The sequence below is a fragment of the Melanostigma gelatinosum genome (genome assembly GCF_949748355.1).
Source record: "Melanostigma gelatinosum genome assembly, chromosome: 12".
Lineage (NCBI taxonomy): Eukaryota > Metazoa > Chordata > Actinopteri > Perciformes > Zoarcidae > Melanostigma > Melanostigma gelatinosum.
In genome coordinates this window covers 8,128,386-8,145,152 of record NC_136645.1, presented here as the reverse complement: position 1 = coordinate 8,145,152, position 16,767 = coordinate 8,128,386, and the positions used below count along the sequence as shown (strand labels likewise).

The window sequence follows — 16,767 nt, the reverse complement described above, 5'->3', positions numbered from 1 at the left end:
TAGCAGAAAACATTTTCCCCGAGAAGAAGACAGAGTTTGCTAATGTTTGCCTGGCTCGTAACACTGAAGAGCTATCATCAGATACGAAGAGACAACTTGATTTTTTTCGTGAGCCTGTTTCATGTGTGTTGAATTTAAATGTTAGACAACTTTTCATCACCCTCACTAAGTCATATTTAAGATTGTCTTGAGGTGAGAATATTGATCGGTTCCTATGTAATTAGCTTTTAGATGGCTTGTTCTTTGTTATCTGACTTTCAAGATGTGAAAGAAAGGCAGAATAGTTGTTGAGATGTGTTCACACATGAATGCTTACATTTGGTTACATTGCTATTTGCTGTCATTGAAAATAAAATGATAAAATAACAATGTATGTATAGGCTACTTGTATTGTTTAAAATAATGTCAGCAGGGACTGTTGGCCCTTGGGCATTTTCACATTATCAAATTTGGCCCTCTTTGAAAAACGTTTGGACACCCCTGCTGTAGAGCAAGGCACACAAAAGTAATGTTACTGCCTGTCTTCATGGTAAATCCTGTTACCTCGTCTCTTATTGTGCATGCTTTTTAAATGTTTGTCATTGGGAAAGCTGTGAAAAAGGACAAATACGGTTGTTTCGTTACTTCAATGTGAACTAAAACACGCGCTAGTTATGGGACTGCTTCTCGTTTGTTGATCGTTCCGACCACGAGCCAGCGCGGAAAACCGGAAGTCGTGTTTCCCTGCATCCAGTTCCCGCTCGCGAATCTGAGAAATAGGCCTATTATTATTATATCAGCCACTTAGAATGTATACTAATAACATCAACAACCGAAGATGTTTTATGTCGTGCGTTAATCCAGGATAATATTATTTTCTACTTTACTCTGGACCACTGAAACCCTGTTTTCTTTCTGCCGCCTGCAGGTGCTTTTCCTCCAGTAGAGGTGTAAATAAAATATACATTCAATGTTAAACCTCCTCAACAGAGGTGAAGAGGTTAATCAGTCTGATGATTGAGTTGGGTGTGGGAAAAGAAAAACCATAAGCAATTGATATATATTAAGATTGAACCTCGATTGAGCTTTATTTGGGGCTCGACCAACATTTTCATGATATTAAACCAAAAAAACAATAATGGTCTGGCTTATTGTGAAAAACACAATGTACACTACACTAAATGCATTATTACTGCACAATCTCATACTGAAATAATGCTACTGAATGCACCAAGAGCTGCAGATATGCAAACAATAATCTGTCAATGCGAGATTTGTGTTGTTTTGCATGAAGGAGAAGAAAAAACAGGTGTAGACACAATGAGCCAGACAGCCACTGTGAGCATATTGTCTGTTGGATAAGAGCCAGCAACCAAGTCACACCTCCTCTTATTTACACCTTTCCTGCAAAGGCAAGCTGCTCATGAGAACAATATGTGATGCTGTGGACTCTGCTGGTCTTCAAGTGGGGAGGCTGCCAGTGTTGAGAAAATTATTTCTCTTAAGGTGTAATAGTTTACACCTGCTACTGCTTCGCAATTAGTAGGGATGAAATAGCTTTAATTAGCAACTAGTTTATATGCAGCTTAATTAAACACTAGCTTATTTGCAGTTCTAATAACCAGTAGCTTATAGCAGCTTAAATAGTCTTAGCTTTAATAGTGACTCAGGCAGTACTCATATGAGACAGTAGGGCGAGAGAGCAGCAGTGGAAGATTACTGGCAGATCACTGGCTTAACTGCGTCACAAGAGCAGGGCCAGCAGCTTAGAGTAGGCCCAGCAGCCTCGGGCTGTATTAAACCAGTCACCCCCCCGCAGTCGACAACATTTCACACACACTGACGGAAGAAGATGCCTTCTGGGAGGGGCCAAGGTGAATGGACATTCACGGCCTCCAAGCGTAATGCACGTACAACCGTTTGCATCTTTGACTTTGGCCAATGTGTACGGAGGGGCGGACCCCCTATATTAAGGGTCACGCTGATGTGTTCAAGCGTGTCTTATGGTGGACCTCTGAGAGGGAAATCATTAGAGCCCATGCATGTTTAATTGTGTTGGCTGAATAACTCTGTTGATAAATAAATCTATTGCTTTGATATTACTATACGCCTCTGAGAGCTTCTGTTTCATTCTTAAACCTGCTCTAAGTGTGAAAGATAGCTTTATTTTCACAACAAATTGGTGGAGAATGCGGGCTTTCTCCACCAACACCAAACACCAGGATGCAGAATAAATGCATGGTTGGTTGGTTCGTCATAGAACAGCCCGTAGCTTATTTTCTCTGCAATTTAGCCGTCTTTCACTCTGTCCGTCTCTCACAATAGAACATGAAATTCAAATGATCCATGCCCGGCACTGAGAATGATTGCCAGCTGTGCTGTACGCATAATCGCCCAAAGTGAGGCGTAGAGGCTTTGATATTCGTGATTTAAAAGCTTTTCTCTAAAGCCATTATGTTTGAAGCGTGTGGGATTGCTGGTAAAATATAAGTGCATTTATTCCTGTGGAAGCTAGCTCTCCTTTAAGTTTCTCAGTAAGGCAAAAAAAGAGATCACAATACAGCTCAGATCTTTTTATCATATGAGGAATTGGCAGTAATTGACAGCAATGAATGTTTTGTCAATATGAATGAATGAATGAATGAATTTTATTTATATCGCGCTTTTCACAGACAGTAGTATCACAAAGTGCTTAACAGAGCAGACATTTAAAAGCATAAAAAACACAATGTGACCCTAGGGTCAATAAATTACATACACAGAGAAAATTTAAAAATAAAATAAAATAATAAAAAATAAAATAAAAATGTAAAACATATTTTAAGAGCAGGTCTAGGACATGGGTTTACTTTTACACAAACGCCAGCCTAAAAAGGTGGGTTTTGAGCTGGTTCTTAAAAGTATCCACAGAATCTGCGAGGCGTAGAGTTGCAGGCAGAGCATTCCAGAGCCTCGGGGCCACTGCCTCAAAGGCTCGGTCACCACGGCTCTTAAATCGTGTGCGTGGGACTGACAGAAGACCTAGAGCGTTTGACCTGAGAGTGCGGGCGGGTGAATAGGGGCGAAGTAGATCAGCTACATAAGCCGGAGCCTGACCGTGAAGTGCTCTGTAAGTGATGGTGAGAATTTTAAAGTGTATCCTAGATGCTACAGGAAGCCAGTGGAGAGATTGCGCAGTGTCCTTCCTATGACCCCAGAGCACCGCAGGATACCAGTATTTACATCCTTCAGTGTTGTGGTATTAACATGGCGTTCGGTTTTCTTTATGGAAAACAATAACAGAGGATGAGAGAGTGAGTGAGACATAAGCTGCCACAGAAAAAGCTCATTGGCACCTTCTGTTAAGGGCTCATTTGGGTTGGATGAGAGGCTCTCCCGCCCTCTCTCTATTCATTATTGGAACATGGATTTGCCGCCATAAACGGAGAAGCCTGTAGAAGAAGTTTAGAGCAGTAAATATGAACATGAATAATATGGAAAATGTAATCACCCTCCTTACCTCAGGCAAAATACAGCTTGAAAAAGAGTGTAAAGTCTCTATTTAAAAAAACCAAATTCAGATAACATATATATTAGAGGTGATAAGTAAAATGTCTTTTTTGGGCATACAAAATAAACCACCAGTAGTCTTCAGTGTTGTTTAATAATCTCTAAACATGTAATAATCTGTTGCTGGGTAACCATTGTCCATGTTTTATTGGAGAAGTGAGTCATTTTAAGGGGCAACACTGCCCCCTTGAGGTTTTTATTTACACTGCGAATTTAGGAGGAAAAATGCATGAATCCAAGTGGTGGTCTATTCTTTGCAGTCGATGGTCTCATTCTCCAATTTTGCTGCTCTGCTTATATTAAATAAGAGACATTGTCGGGGCTTAACGTAAACGTGGCACAGCCAGGCGACAGTGCAGTTTGTGACCTCACTCAAGACAGGTGGTTTTCAAATCTGAATTGTTCACCCAACAATTCATCACACAGGAACTAGATTATAGAACCTGGATAATGCCTGAGAAATAATGAAAAAGAGAGGAACCCTTTTTGTTCCATTTGAAACTGAATCAAATAATTGTGCAAGAAAATAAAAAGATCTTATAACATCTTACATATAAAGTCCACTTATTTAATGGTCCAAGAGGACAGATGGGCAGTAAATTAAGAGCCACAGACTTGAGACTGAGCTTAAAATGAATTTGTTCTCGAGCATTACACTATATATTGTCTCTGTCAGAATCTCCATTAGTCGCAGCAGATTCATTCTGTTGGATTAAGCAGATCCTGGCTGTGCGGATTAGGCCTCATGTAGGCATGCATGGCACCGTAACCACGTGGCATGGGACTGGGTTATTTCTCAACCTGCAGAGTATGTACAGTATACATACTCTGCAGAACCTAAAAAACACATACTGTACATTGTACAATGTGTTTTTGATTACCTTTAGCTGCAGGGCTGTCAAACACAGAAGATAAAGTGAATGTAGTATGTGACAAAATATTTATAAGCTTTATTCTGTATGGGTATATTTATATTTATATATATATATATATATATATATATTATACATGTATTATATTATAATGTATATATTGAAACTCTGGCGGAAGCGATTTTAATACTTTCTGTGCTTATCTGCTCTTAGAGAAGATTCTGGGAGTCGGAAGGTTGCAGCATCTTATGGATACTGAAAGCCTGGACTTCCTGATGGCTTAGAGCTACCATCCTCCTCCTGCCTTAAAGACGATTATATCTCTACATTCTTGTGTTCTGCAGAAAAAAACCCACAAAAAAAAGGGACTTTGTTTGCATAAATTTATTACCTTCATAATATTTGAACAAACATCTTTTTTGCCTGCTTGACAGTTCCTCCAAAATGTCCTGTTTATATCTGTACTACAATACAATTAGAAGAACAATAGCATCAACAGACGCCACATTGAACAGAGCTTTGGCCACATGGCAATGTTTATACACAAATTCTTCTCTGGAACTTTGTGCAGAGTTGTACCTTTCTCACACAAAAACAATGGTTGCATAAGATGAAAAAGTTGTACAAAAGTTATGTATTATCCTTAGTGGTTTACATTTATTATAAATGTACCATTTGATTGCAGTACAAAGACTCCTTCAAATAAATCCCTTTGGGAACAACAATGTTACTGATACAAACAAATTAAAGACATAACTGTGAATCTACTCTATCAGAGGGCAAAAGACTAGACAAGCTGGCAGTAAACGTTTTGACTTGAGTCCCTTCACTGATCCGTAATAAATCTGCAATAACATGCATCAATATTATTTAAACATTCACTTGATAAGACAAGAACCTCTGCTGCCCTCCGAGCAAACGCATCCGAACAAGGTAAGGGATGAAAACAAATGTCTGCAAGGCGGGAACACGAGTCACAGCACTGGGAGAATCAGTGCTCAACAGTCCCAATGTAGTACCATGATGAGTGAGGGCGACCCGGCCCCGGGTTTCCTCTCGGGATAAAGAATCCCTTTCGAGAGGAGCGTTCTCCCTCTTCGTGTCTTTCCTCAAGACTTCCAAGGGGATAAAAGACAATTACCTGGTTGGCGTCGGCCACCGTGTCAGATTATAATTTACTTTAGTGTTATTTACTCGACAACCGCATTGAGAATGGCTCAAATCAGCTGCGAGGGAGGTTGGAAAGTAGTTAAATGTGAACATGATAAACAACAAATCGCCTTAAAAGGGAATCATTGCGAATCGAAGAGAAGTGACAAATGATTGACTTCTCTGTGTGAGACCATGTGAGGACTGCTGTTACTTGCGTTCGTAGTAAAATTTGGCGAGTCATGCACTAGACCGTGACAATTTCTCAAAAGCATCCTCTACATACCTAATAGATTATATACACTGTACTCTCATTTAGACCAAGATAAGAATCGTCAGTCTTATATATATCCTTAGTACTGCAAAGAAGGAACAAAAAATGTACAAAAAGGCACTTAGTTGCACTTGATACAAAGTGCTCTAGACTTTGGACGATGCATCGGTTTGGAGGCTAAATCCTCAGATAAATCTTAGGAATATCACGCAAAATAACATTTGAGATATCCGAAGTTAATGAACCGTTTGAAAAGGATGTTTTCCTTTTCCAAAACACATGAGCGAACATAATCCAGGCGTCCAGAACAAACGCAAGCTTTGATGATAAACACTGCTGCTGCATAATCCCGTTCCTTCATTAAACTCTGCTGAACCAGGTTTCCTGGATATTAGATTGCACGACTGATACCAGAAAATTCCAGATTTCTATTTGTTTTCATCTTACATCTCAGTCATTCTGATGACTTTGTTTTATCTCTTGAAGATATTCTCATATGAGACCAATTTGGCTGTGAATATACTGGTTCTTTGTGTGTTGCACCTCCCTACTGGAGAGTAAGTCCAAAAATATTTGTGTTCTTAGTGAAATATCTCCCTGTTGAAAAACTAGCTATGTACATTGGCACTTTTCGCTACAGAAAGGCATGGCCTTGCTCCGTCAGATCCTTGCTTGCTCTAAATGGAACAGCCAGTTAATAAGACGACAAAAAAGGGCACACAGTCCTATCAGAGCAACTCGAGGTCTGGATACGAGGAGGAGTACTTTGTGAGATTTTCGGCACACAGAAGGGGCCACGGGGAGGCCAACGCTGACAAATAACAGATGACAAAAGAGCATGTACTATAAACAAACAGGGAAGGAGAACCATAGAAAAATGCCTGTTGACACAATCAGAGAGAGGCCTTTTTAAAGCTTTGCCCAACTGCCTCACGTCTCTGCTACTGTCCCATGGCACAGCCACATTACGGCTCCACAGATTAAAAGGCAGGGGAAAAAAGTAAAATATACTCATAATCTAATTACAGAAATCATAGAAACTTATTCATGACTGTATAAAAAAAAATACAAATGTAAACTGATTACCGTTACACATCCCACCCATTCCCCTAAAATGGTAATACAAAATAAAAAATAAAATCATAATGCATAGAGTACAAAATATTAGATTTTTTTTGGTCTAGTAAACACACATACAGACAGACTACGGTTGGACACAAACACTGACCTCGGAGGAATGTCCACCAATCAAAACACTTCAGGCAGCCAAAGGTCAAAGGCCACATGGATGCTCTCCTTTGGCATATCTTAAAGTTGATTAAGTCACCACTTTGACGCGCTGACACATTTTGCACTTCATTTGGTGGCACCCTAAACTCACTGGTAAGTGCTTACATTTGGTTTGGTACAAAATGCATCTGTGCTTTTAGTCAATACAAAAAAAACAAAAAAAAAACAGTTATTCTAATCTAATGAATTAGGCTCTCACAGGCAAAAGTCTAGTAATATTAAAGTGCATGTCACTGATACAACAGCATTGTACAAATGCAGGTCGTATCAATGTGTAAAATGATTGTAGTAATCATTCTGCCTGTTCCCTTGAATGAAAATTGGACAGAAATACTGGACAGTACCCTTCATCAGAACCATAACAACACACCTTCATATATAAATGCTCCAGATAGACTCAATGGCTCTATGAGGAGTGAACACTGAACCTTATGTTTCAGAGAAATCCCTTCTTTCTTGTTGGCACTTCAGGTAAAACAATGGCTTTTTTAATATATATATTTATACTATATGGCAACAACAACATTTGAACAGTCTTCATTCAGCTTAAACCAGGGCTGCTGAGTCACAGAATGACACTGGAGGCTGGTCTCCATCACGGACGGTTCTAGGATGGCCCGGAGGTCTGGAGGCACCTACCATCGCCCACTGACGCTGGCTATGTCGGCGTGAAACTGACGGGAGAGGCGGCCGCTCGCTCCCCCTTCCAGGAAAGAGGACCTGATGGGTGGCTCAAATAGTTTCCTCTGATTCTTGTTTAGTTCTGTGTTGAAACAAAAGCACCACAGAACATCAACAGAAGCAAAGGTGATTCAACTACTTCTAGTGTTGCTTTTGGGAGGCGTAGTGAATCTCAGTAAAGAAATACAGACAACAAAAGAGAAAGTAGACATCACAGGCAAAACCGTCGTTTTTCATGCGCTGGTCATTTTGAGATTTTGGGTTATTTTGCTTCCATAACATCAGACGAGTGAATAGAAAACATACAAAATACACATTTAACTGTTTATTTAACTACTTTTTCAATTTGGGTCTGCAGATTTATCCTAAATTCATCAAAAGTTAGCATTAGATAATGCCTAATTTGCATATTTAAACATGATATTTCAGAAAACCCGTAATACAAAAAATATTGTAATCAACTTGGCAAGTGTCATGGTGATATCTATACAATGTTCTACTCCATTTACCCGTCAAAATGTATGGAGTAAAATGTATGGAATTTACAGGACATTTCTTCAAAGGACATTTTCTCAAAATTAGTTTTTCTCAGACTGAGCCAGAAATATCCACTTCAGCAGCACTAATGTACTGCAGACTTTCAATAAACTGGGGCTCTTTCGTGGTGATATTTATTCGTTAAATCTTTTACTCTATGCACGTTGGGTGTCTCCCCATAACGTTTCTATTTAGCCTCCATTGAGCTAATTGGATTCAGATCACTACAGGTTTGCTCAGATCAACAAAAGCCCTCTTTGTACCCATCTGGGTCTTTACACAGCAGCTTGGACAAAATGCTTTCATAAAAATGTCACGTCACGGCGTCTCTGAGTTATTCATATGATAACCACGTTCTGTCGCTGCCAGCATAAACCTTCGGTTTGATTACTGGAGACAGGCAGCTCGCTCCAGCAGCTCTTTCTACTGGCAGACCGGCAGGAAGTCTGAACCTGGATTACCTAGCCTCACATTCCATCTCTTTATAATGAGAAGCAAAAATACAGAGAGACAGACAGAGACGAGCATGTTCCTGGTTTGGAGCCCTAGAGTCCGTCAGTGGAGATGAGAGTTGACCTTCACTTGGCTGAGGCGTCGGGCAATAAAACCAATTCTGGCCTTGGATCGCTCCGCTTTCTTAAAAATCAGCACTGGCCTCGCCGTTTCCCCTTGCTGCTCTTACCGTCAACCCCGTCTCTGCTCTGAGGTTTCGGAACTTTTACTGAATATCCATGACAGGAAGCTCATGACTCCAACATGAGCTTGATTAACGTATGCAGCCTAACGGCTCCAGCTATTACAACGTGCAAAAAAATGACCATCGGTAATGAAGTGCGACATTCACATTACATCCAGTGCAAAAAACATGACAGATGCTACCTCAGCATCAGGGAGGCAGCTGGAGCAACTGGAGAAAAACCAACACACTCATGTGAGAAGAATGTGCCTTCATCCCATTTACTCCTGCTGGTGCATATTACTGGAACATCTTTTCATGTATAATTACAAGAAAGAATTAGTTGCAACTTCACTCTCTTGTACTTCTCTACTAGTCTGCCAATAATAAGGGCCACCTGTAGCTTTCAAAGCCAGAGGTTGGCAGTGTTGATGACCTCTTGTCAGTTGGAGTTCACTCTTTGCCCTCTGCACAGCTGGGCTCCACTCAGGCTTGTGGCAGCAACAGACAAAAGAGGAAACATTCATGAAACACATAAGCCAATTTGTGTGAACTGCCTTCAGCGGGAGCTGTCAGGACGAGGCTCCAGCTGGTATCGGGGATTATCAGCACAGCAAAGAACCAACTTGAGACTGAGGTGGTCGTTGGCAGGGATATCTTTACTGTAGCTTCTCTATTGTTATTGTTTGGTCTTATCGGTCAATGTCGGTTTTGCCAGACAGTTGATTGCAGGGAAAGACCGGGGCGAGGGAGGACATGAAAGACAAAACGTGAAAAACACATGCTCTTCTTCATTTGTACCTGAGATGGCGAGCAGCATTTTCCTGCGCGCTCCAAAGGTGGTGATGCCCAGTTCCTTCAGGTCCTGGTCCGTTAGAGTCAGGAATGTCTGGAGGTCAATCTGGAAGCAGCAACAAGTCCATTTAACGCCACTATTACCACAATTCAGCAACTTCTACAAGTGTTAAAATTGTCCCCCATGGGGCCTTCCAAACACTGGTTGAGTGCGCGCTACCTCTTGTTGTTGGAAGACATCCGTGTACTTCCCTAAGCCCAGCGTGCTGAACAGCTCAGGCAGCTCTGAGCCTTTCAGAGACGAGTTCAGACTGCAGCCGTTGCTGCCGGTTATGGAGGAGATGCAGTCCATGTAGTTACTGCTGCTGAGGTAATGCTCTGCAGCTGTCCATCATAGGATTGAAAAAAAAACAAAAAAAAAACACTGATCATTTTGAAGAAAGCAACAAAACTGCAATAATTCATTCACATTTCAGCTATCACAGACGTTACGTCACAGAAAGATGAAGAATATTTAGAATAAAGTTTTTAATTAGTCAACAAATGTAGACAAAGCCAGAAAACAATGTGCTACAAATTGAGTTTGATGAGACTAATACAGCTCCTGTTTAGGAGGTTGGTTTAAGAGGCAGACACCGGTAAAGTCAGCTAAAGTGCCATCTCTGAACTTTAAAAAAAATTATATATTTCACCATCAATGCCAAAAAAGTAATTCCATATTGTGTTACTCTTTGCAGAGGAGCATCTCTCTAACAAGTGATCTGCTGACAAATTGTCATTGTCCTTGCATAGCTTGCCAATGCAATGCTTAAAATGCATCAGTGCTCGGTTTGTCCTCGTTTGACAAAAACATGCCGAACTAACCAGATTTGTTCTGCTTCCTCTTTGGGCTGCCGACAACGGAGGGGAACTCGGCGTGCATCGGCAGGCCGTTACCGATGCCGTTCCTGTCTCGCCAGTTGTCAGAGTCACTGCCGTTGCCGATGACTTCCCTGCTGTTGGATCGAGACAGGGACAGCGGGGAGTCCTGAGACAGAAAGCAAAGAAACAAAGACAATCCAAACATTTAACAGAGTTCTGACACAGCGTCTGGATATAAGGAACAGAAACATCTACCTACAATGTACACGGTGAGACAAAATAAATCTTCTACAATAAACACGTAACGACAGTAAAGTTAATGATCCAAGATGACAACACTGGCCACTGTGTGTCGGACCTCGTAGGTGGTGCTCATGCTGGGCTTGTATGCAACGTGATTGGCTCTCCGCAGCTCCTTGATGGTCTCAGCTGGCATGGACTTTGAGAAGCCCAGACCACTCCAGGTGTTGGTAGGAGTCCGCACCTCAGTCACCACGGGCTTCTTCAACATAGCTGTGTGAATACAGACGGACAGTGACACACTTTTACAGAGATGAACGCAAAATGATATTTCTTGTAGACATCTAAAATCTTGCCTGTATATTTATTTTATCTGTTAAATGTTGTCCATGCTCCGATTTAAAGTTTGATGTTTTTCTCACTGGTTGTAAAACATCTACTTGTTTAAAGCACCTAAGCAGCTGAATTTTACAGTATTTTTTATTATCACACATATTTCACATTGTTGGTATCGTTGCAAGCCTTGTATTCTTAACTACAGTTTTAGGTGGAGTTTTGTGCGTTTGAACAATTATGGATCCAAAAAAAAGAATCAATGTAGTTTAAGATTATGAATTTCCATCCACAGGGATACACATTTGCAAGGAGGAAGTTTTTCAGGGAACACGTAACTATTGTGAGCTTTAGATTATGTGGCAGTCTGTATTCAAGCAAGGCACGAATGACACCAAATGATTTGATCAGACGAACATAACAACTCACCTTTGGTTGCCAACAGCTTCTTCTGTTCATAGTCAAATGCCTGAAAAGACAGAAGACCGTTTTATTCCTTTATAATTTAAGAACACCCCCAAAACGGTGTCGTTTTTTCTGTGTGTATGTACCTGTATGTTGGCGAAGGAGCTTTGTGGTACCAGTCTGATTCGCTCCCTCTCGTTCTGCTGCGCTGCCCTCTCAGCCGCCCGCTCGCTGCCGGGCGCCCTCTTATCGGCCACGGGGCTGTCTGACGAGCTGGACTCGGCGTCCGAGAGAAGACAGTCAGAGCTGTTGGGATTACACAGAAATGTTATGATCACGAGTGGAACGAAATTCTAGTCCTTAATCTCATCGCCTCCTCACGTTATCACGAAGGCTGTTCACGTTCCCAGCTCATACTCGTTTTCATTATTAAGATACAGTTGATTATTCTAATACCCATGCTGTCCAGAGTAAGTGTGTGTAACACAGTCAATATGGGACAAAACGGCCGTCTCCTTCACTTTGTCTGTTAAAATCTGTTTTTGTCAGGCTTTTAAAATTAAAATGTGTTTGCTATGACATGCTAAACAGTAGCACCACGAGCTGTAGATTCAGACATACTGTAGATGGGAGTTCTTGGTGCCCTGCAGTAGCTCCAAAGCCTGTCGCTTCCCCGATGACGTCTTACATGAAGCCAGCATCTGTTTCAGCTCACTTCCATTGGCTGAGTGCGAGGGGCTTCTGGGCATGCCCACTTCCACAAACGTGTCAGAACCTGAAGGAACCATACAAAAACATAAATTTGATTATCTTTTTTAATTTACTTTCCAGTTAAAATCGGTCCGTATGTGGAATCTCAGAGTTTACAGCAGTCCTCTGTCTTCTACATAGAAAATACACAATATCATGACAACCACTGCTGAAACTCTTCATGTTTCATGTTATTTTTCAATGTATGTCATGCAGTGACTGGTCACTCAGTGTAAAAGAAGTGTGTAACTTGGTGGGCATATGTATGTATGTGTGCATGTGTTGAAGTGCGACAAGTCTCAGTTGGATCCTGGATTAATTAAAAACACAGCAGCTGTAATTACAGTGGCTTTCCCTCTAGCTACTCCACTTTCAGCCTGACAGGAACCTGCTCTGTGTAACAGGATGTGTGTGTGTGTGAGTTTATGCTGAATGCACATGGTGTGCTGTATAGCGTAAAAATAATATGATGTCAGTCAATCTAATGAATCTCTCCGGGGTTTAATGTTTGAACAATCCCCCTGCACACTCTCATGCCACAGAGTAGAGTCGAGCTGGGCGAGCCAGTCCAAACACATTCTGGGACACAGGAGGAGGTAAGGGAGGGAGAGGAAACCGTACCGGGACGCACCGGATTGGGGGGGAGGACCAGCTCAGAAAACAGCAGGGGGAAAAACGAGACGCGTGAGAGTGAAAGTTTGAGGGGAAAACCGCGAGCGCAAGACACGGAGGAAACGACGGCCTTTCTGAACCACGAGCAGACTAGCAGTTAATCCGTCTCCGTTCCAACTCAATAAACGTAGTCAGAGGGAGTGTGAGGTTAGGAGGACGGCACAGAGAAATGGAAATAACTTCATTCAAGGCATTTTTCTCAAAAGTGGGTTTAAGGGTTACATCTATTTCAAGTGGAAAAGCTTAAATTGGACATTTATGTTAAGTCTGCAAGGTTCAGCAGAGTTGAAAACGTTGACTGCTCAAAAAAATGTGCCGATCCAAAATATCACACATAAATCACAAGACTTTAAGTTTGTCGTTACCATAACTGACCCACAAGAGGGCAAGACTCCCAATATAAGTAGACTTTAACGAACTTCTTATGAGAGTTGAAAGTAATATTTTATTAAAGAACATTGACTAATAATAATAATTGTCCAAAGAAAAGGGTTGACAGTAGAATGGAACAAGATAGGCTTGATATTTTGGATGAGTGGTAATTAGCAGTTACACTAAAAAGTGCACATGCGTTCACGAGACTGTGCATTATTTAAGGCCTAATACAGTCTGTGAAAACACTCAAAACAGATGCGGACGGGGTTGTGTGTAAACTACACTGGACGTTTGCATACACTGACATGTTTTACGTGTTTCTTGGTGTCACGGGGATACATTTCAGGCTGCATGTGGCCCTTTGCCACATGGGCAAATTATCCAAAATCCTTTACGACTCTGTGGGCAGAAGAAGTATGATTTGCTCTCAGAACACTCCTTTTTTCTGAAACAAATCAAGTTGCCTTTTGTTATAAAACTCAGAGCAATTACTGTAGTTTAGACATGGAAAAACACCACATATAGTTGTAGGCCGGTTGAGTTTCTCTCCATAAGAGGAATACCTTCATCTGGGCTGGACTTGCTGGACAGCGGTTCTGAAGGATTGTGTCCACCGGCCTCCTGGACCGAGTCACATGGGGCTGGGCTCAAAACCGTTTCTGCAAGTGATGCAGTCCCCATCCTCCCATAGACTGAGCCAGGATGCTATATATACACACACACACACACACACACACACACACACACACATACATAAAAGACACATTTAATAAACAGAAAAGTCAAAGTGAACTCAAAACAATGCAGCACATAGTGTATTACTGGGCCAACCTTGACATGTCCATTGAGGGTGCAGGGGCCCTTGTTGCAGTCAGGGACCCCGTTGGGCTGTTTATCTATGGGAGCGAGGCCAGGCGGAGGGGACGGCGTGCTCTGTGTGTAACCCTGAACACTTGACAGCAGGATGCTACTCAATGTGGCCTGGGCAGCGGGGTGCAGCATCAGCTGAGATGAGAAGCCTGAAAACACAAGTGGTGAAGAACGTAGCATTCACAATTCTTTACTTTTAGTTGCTCATAAGGGATACGTGTACAACTTTCCTTTAGATCTGTAGGTTTCTGTCTATTTGTCAATCCATCTACCTATTTATACAAAACCTTAGAATATAAAAACACTCAGGGCGAATAAAGAAAAGGATTAAGCACCTTTTGCAGCCGCTAAACTTGTGCCAAAAAGAGTAATTCTGAAAGCACCCCCAAAGGGTAAAATTCACTCCTAAGTGCACTGCCAAGCAAATAGTGTCTCAATGCTCCTGTGCCATTTGCACATATTTAAATGAGGTGATATAGATTTGGCTCAAAATCGGCCACCTTCACAGCAAATGAGCCTCATCGCAATAATCATAATTTTTACTTTGCCACATGGATAATTGCAATCAGATGCAGAAAAGGGGCAAATTGCACTCATCTGCAAAACTTTATAGCCTCGGTTTAACTGAAATATCATTCGCGCAATATCGTTTGTGAATCGTTGCAAATGACGCGCAACTGTCTGTGCGATCAGCAGTCGGAATCCCTTCTTTGTGAAATCACCCCTCAGTCCGGTACTTCAAGTAAGATGTATTCAGACCCATGGGCAAAAAATATGGACTCACCGTGGATCAAAATCGATGCAGCAGAAACATTGTCTTTTTTATGATGATGTTTTTTTTGTTTTGTTTTTTAAAACATGCATATGTTGGACTGGGTATTAGAAAACCACATGCCAGTACAAAAGAAATACCTTGGGTGCTGGTGAGTGAGCTGGGCCAGAGGGACGCGGTGGGTGTGGGGGTGCTCGGGCTCGGGGTCTGCAGAGGGCTCATGGAGGAATTTAAGCTGTTGAGGACAGCGTTTGGTGCAGCAGAGTTGGAGAGGCAGTGGGCCGCCGTCGCTCCCAGGAAACCTGAGCAGAAGAGAACGGAGGGAACAGGAGATGAATAGATCAGCGGTGGTCCTGTCTAAGCACCGAGGCATTTTTCAAGCTAATCACACGTTGCACTACGGCATTCAAAAAAATAATCTTGGTCTCCCAGCTATTCAACTGGTATTCCCTCAAACTGTCATCAACCAGACAGCAAACAGGAGGAAGAATTTCTTACATTTCTACAAGGTCAATGCTAAAGTACATATCTCGTATGTCCTCATACCCAATAAACCCATGTTATTGAGAGCACCAACAATGTGGTGCTTGGTGTCTTAAACCAAAACGCAGCGTATGAAAACAGAAAGAAGCAGGTCTGTGGCTTTAACAAGGGGCTAGTTTGGCTCCAGGAATAAGGCCCAGTCTTCTTCTGGCAGACGGGTCTGTAATCTGAGGAAGAGAAGCATGTAGCAATTACTAAATGCCAGGATGTGGCCGTCCACAGCTTCACCCCCGGGCCCTGGGTTTAAAACGAGACAGCGACAGAGTTTCTACTGCACCGGAACTTTATGGCACATTGTTTTTTGGTGTGACTATTTTTTTTTCTGGGAACAGAAGGACATAAAATAAAATGCCATTTGAAAAGTTATTTCATCAAAATCAGACAAAAAGCTTAAAAAAAAACACCTCACATGCTCCTTACATGCTCGCAGATATTAAATAAACAGATTATGGATATTATTAAACTATTGTCATAATACTCCCCTCTCAAACATGGGAGGGAATTTTCAAAGTAATATAATGTAGATATGCTGGGGTCAGCGTTTGATGATAAAGATGCACCAAACAAAACAACAAATCTATTGCTGGCGTGTGCTTACAGCCATGAGCTGCTTCCTGTCAGCATATTCCACTCTCTGCTTTTCCTATATCCACTGATGCATTACTCATGTCCTCATTTCCCTGTTCTCAAAGTCCAATATGTCCAATATAATCATATGACAGCAAAAAAACATAACTTGAGTTAGACATCAAACCTATAATACAAAAAATCGTACTAAAATCCATTTAAAAGTCACCCTTGGAAACAAAAAAACCTTCTTTCAGTCTGAACTCCGTGCCTTAATGTTGAGGTCAGCACTGCAGACAAAAACTCCTACGCCAGTTATAACCGTTCATCATCCTATGATTCATAAACTCACAACTCATTCAAAGTGACACAACTAAATTTGAAATTGATGTTATTTTCTGATGGTTGGCTGAGATTTGTACATGCGGGACTCATTTCTTGGAATGATATTCATGCCATCACGGTGAGGTCAGTCCTGCGGAAAAACACAACTCCTCCTGTAAAGCGCATACAGATGATGCTGCCATGACTCACTGGCTGTGATTTATGTGGATGCTGAGGAGATCTTTGTATCGGA

General features: G+C 41.6%; 1 protein-coding gene across 1 annotated transcript in view; it reads right to left on the bottom strand.

Moving 5' to 3' along the window:
• Positions 1–4,796: 4,796 nt before the first annotated feature.
• The window catches only part of bicc1a (BicC family RNA binding protein 1a), a 52,315-nt gene continuing 40,344 nt past the window's right edge, over positions 4,797–16,767 (bottom strand). Inside the window, exons 11-21 of the mRNA XM_079280082.1 lie at positions 15,221–15,382; positions 14,270–14,457; positions 14,002–14,143; positions 12,263–12,416; positions 11,788–11,947; positions 11,666–11,705; positions 11,022–11,176; positions 10,667–10,829; positions 10,023–10,186; positions 9,809–9,908; positions 4,797–7,876 (exon numbers count right to left, since the gene is read on the bottom strand). Of these exons, the coding sequence (XP_079136208.1) occupies positions 7,749–7,876; positions 9,809–9,908; positions 10,023–10,186; positions 10,667–10,829; positions 11,022–11,176; positions 11,666–11,705; positions 11,788–11,947; positions 12,263–12,416; positions 14,002–14,143; positions 14,270–14,457; positions 15,221–15,382 (1,556 nt within the window). The 3' untranslated portion in view covers positions 4,797–7,748. The remainder of the gene's footprint in view (positions 7,877–9,808; positions 9,909–10,022; positions 10,187–10,666; positions 10,830–11,021; positions 11,177–11,665; positions 11,706–11,787; positions 11,948–12,262; positions 12,417–14,001; positions 14,144–14,269; positions 14,458–15,220; positions 15,383–16,767) is intronic.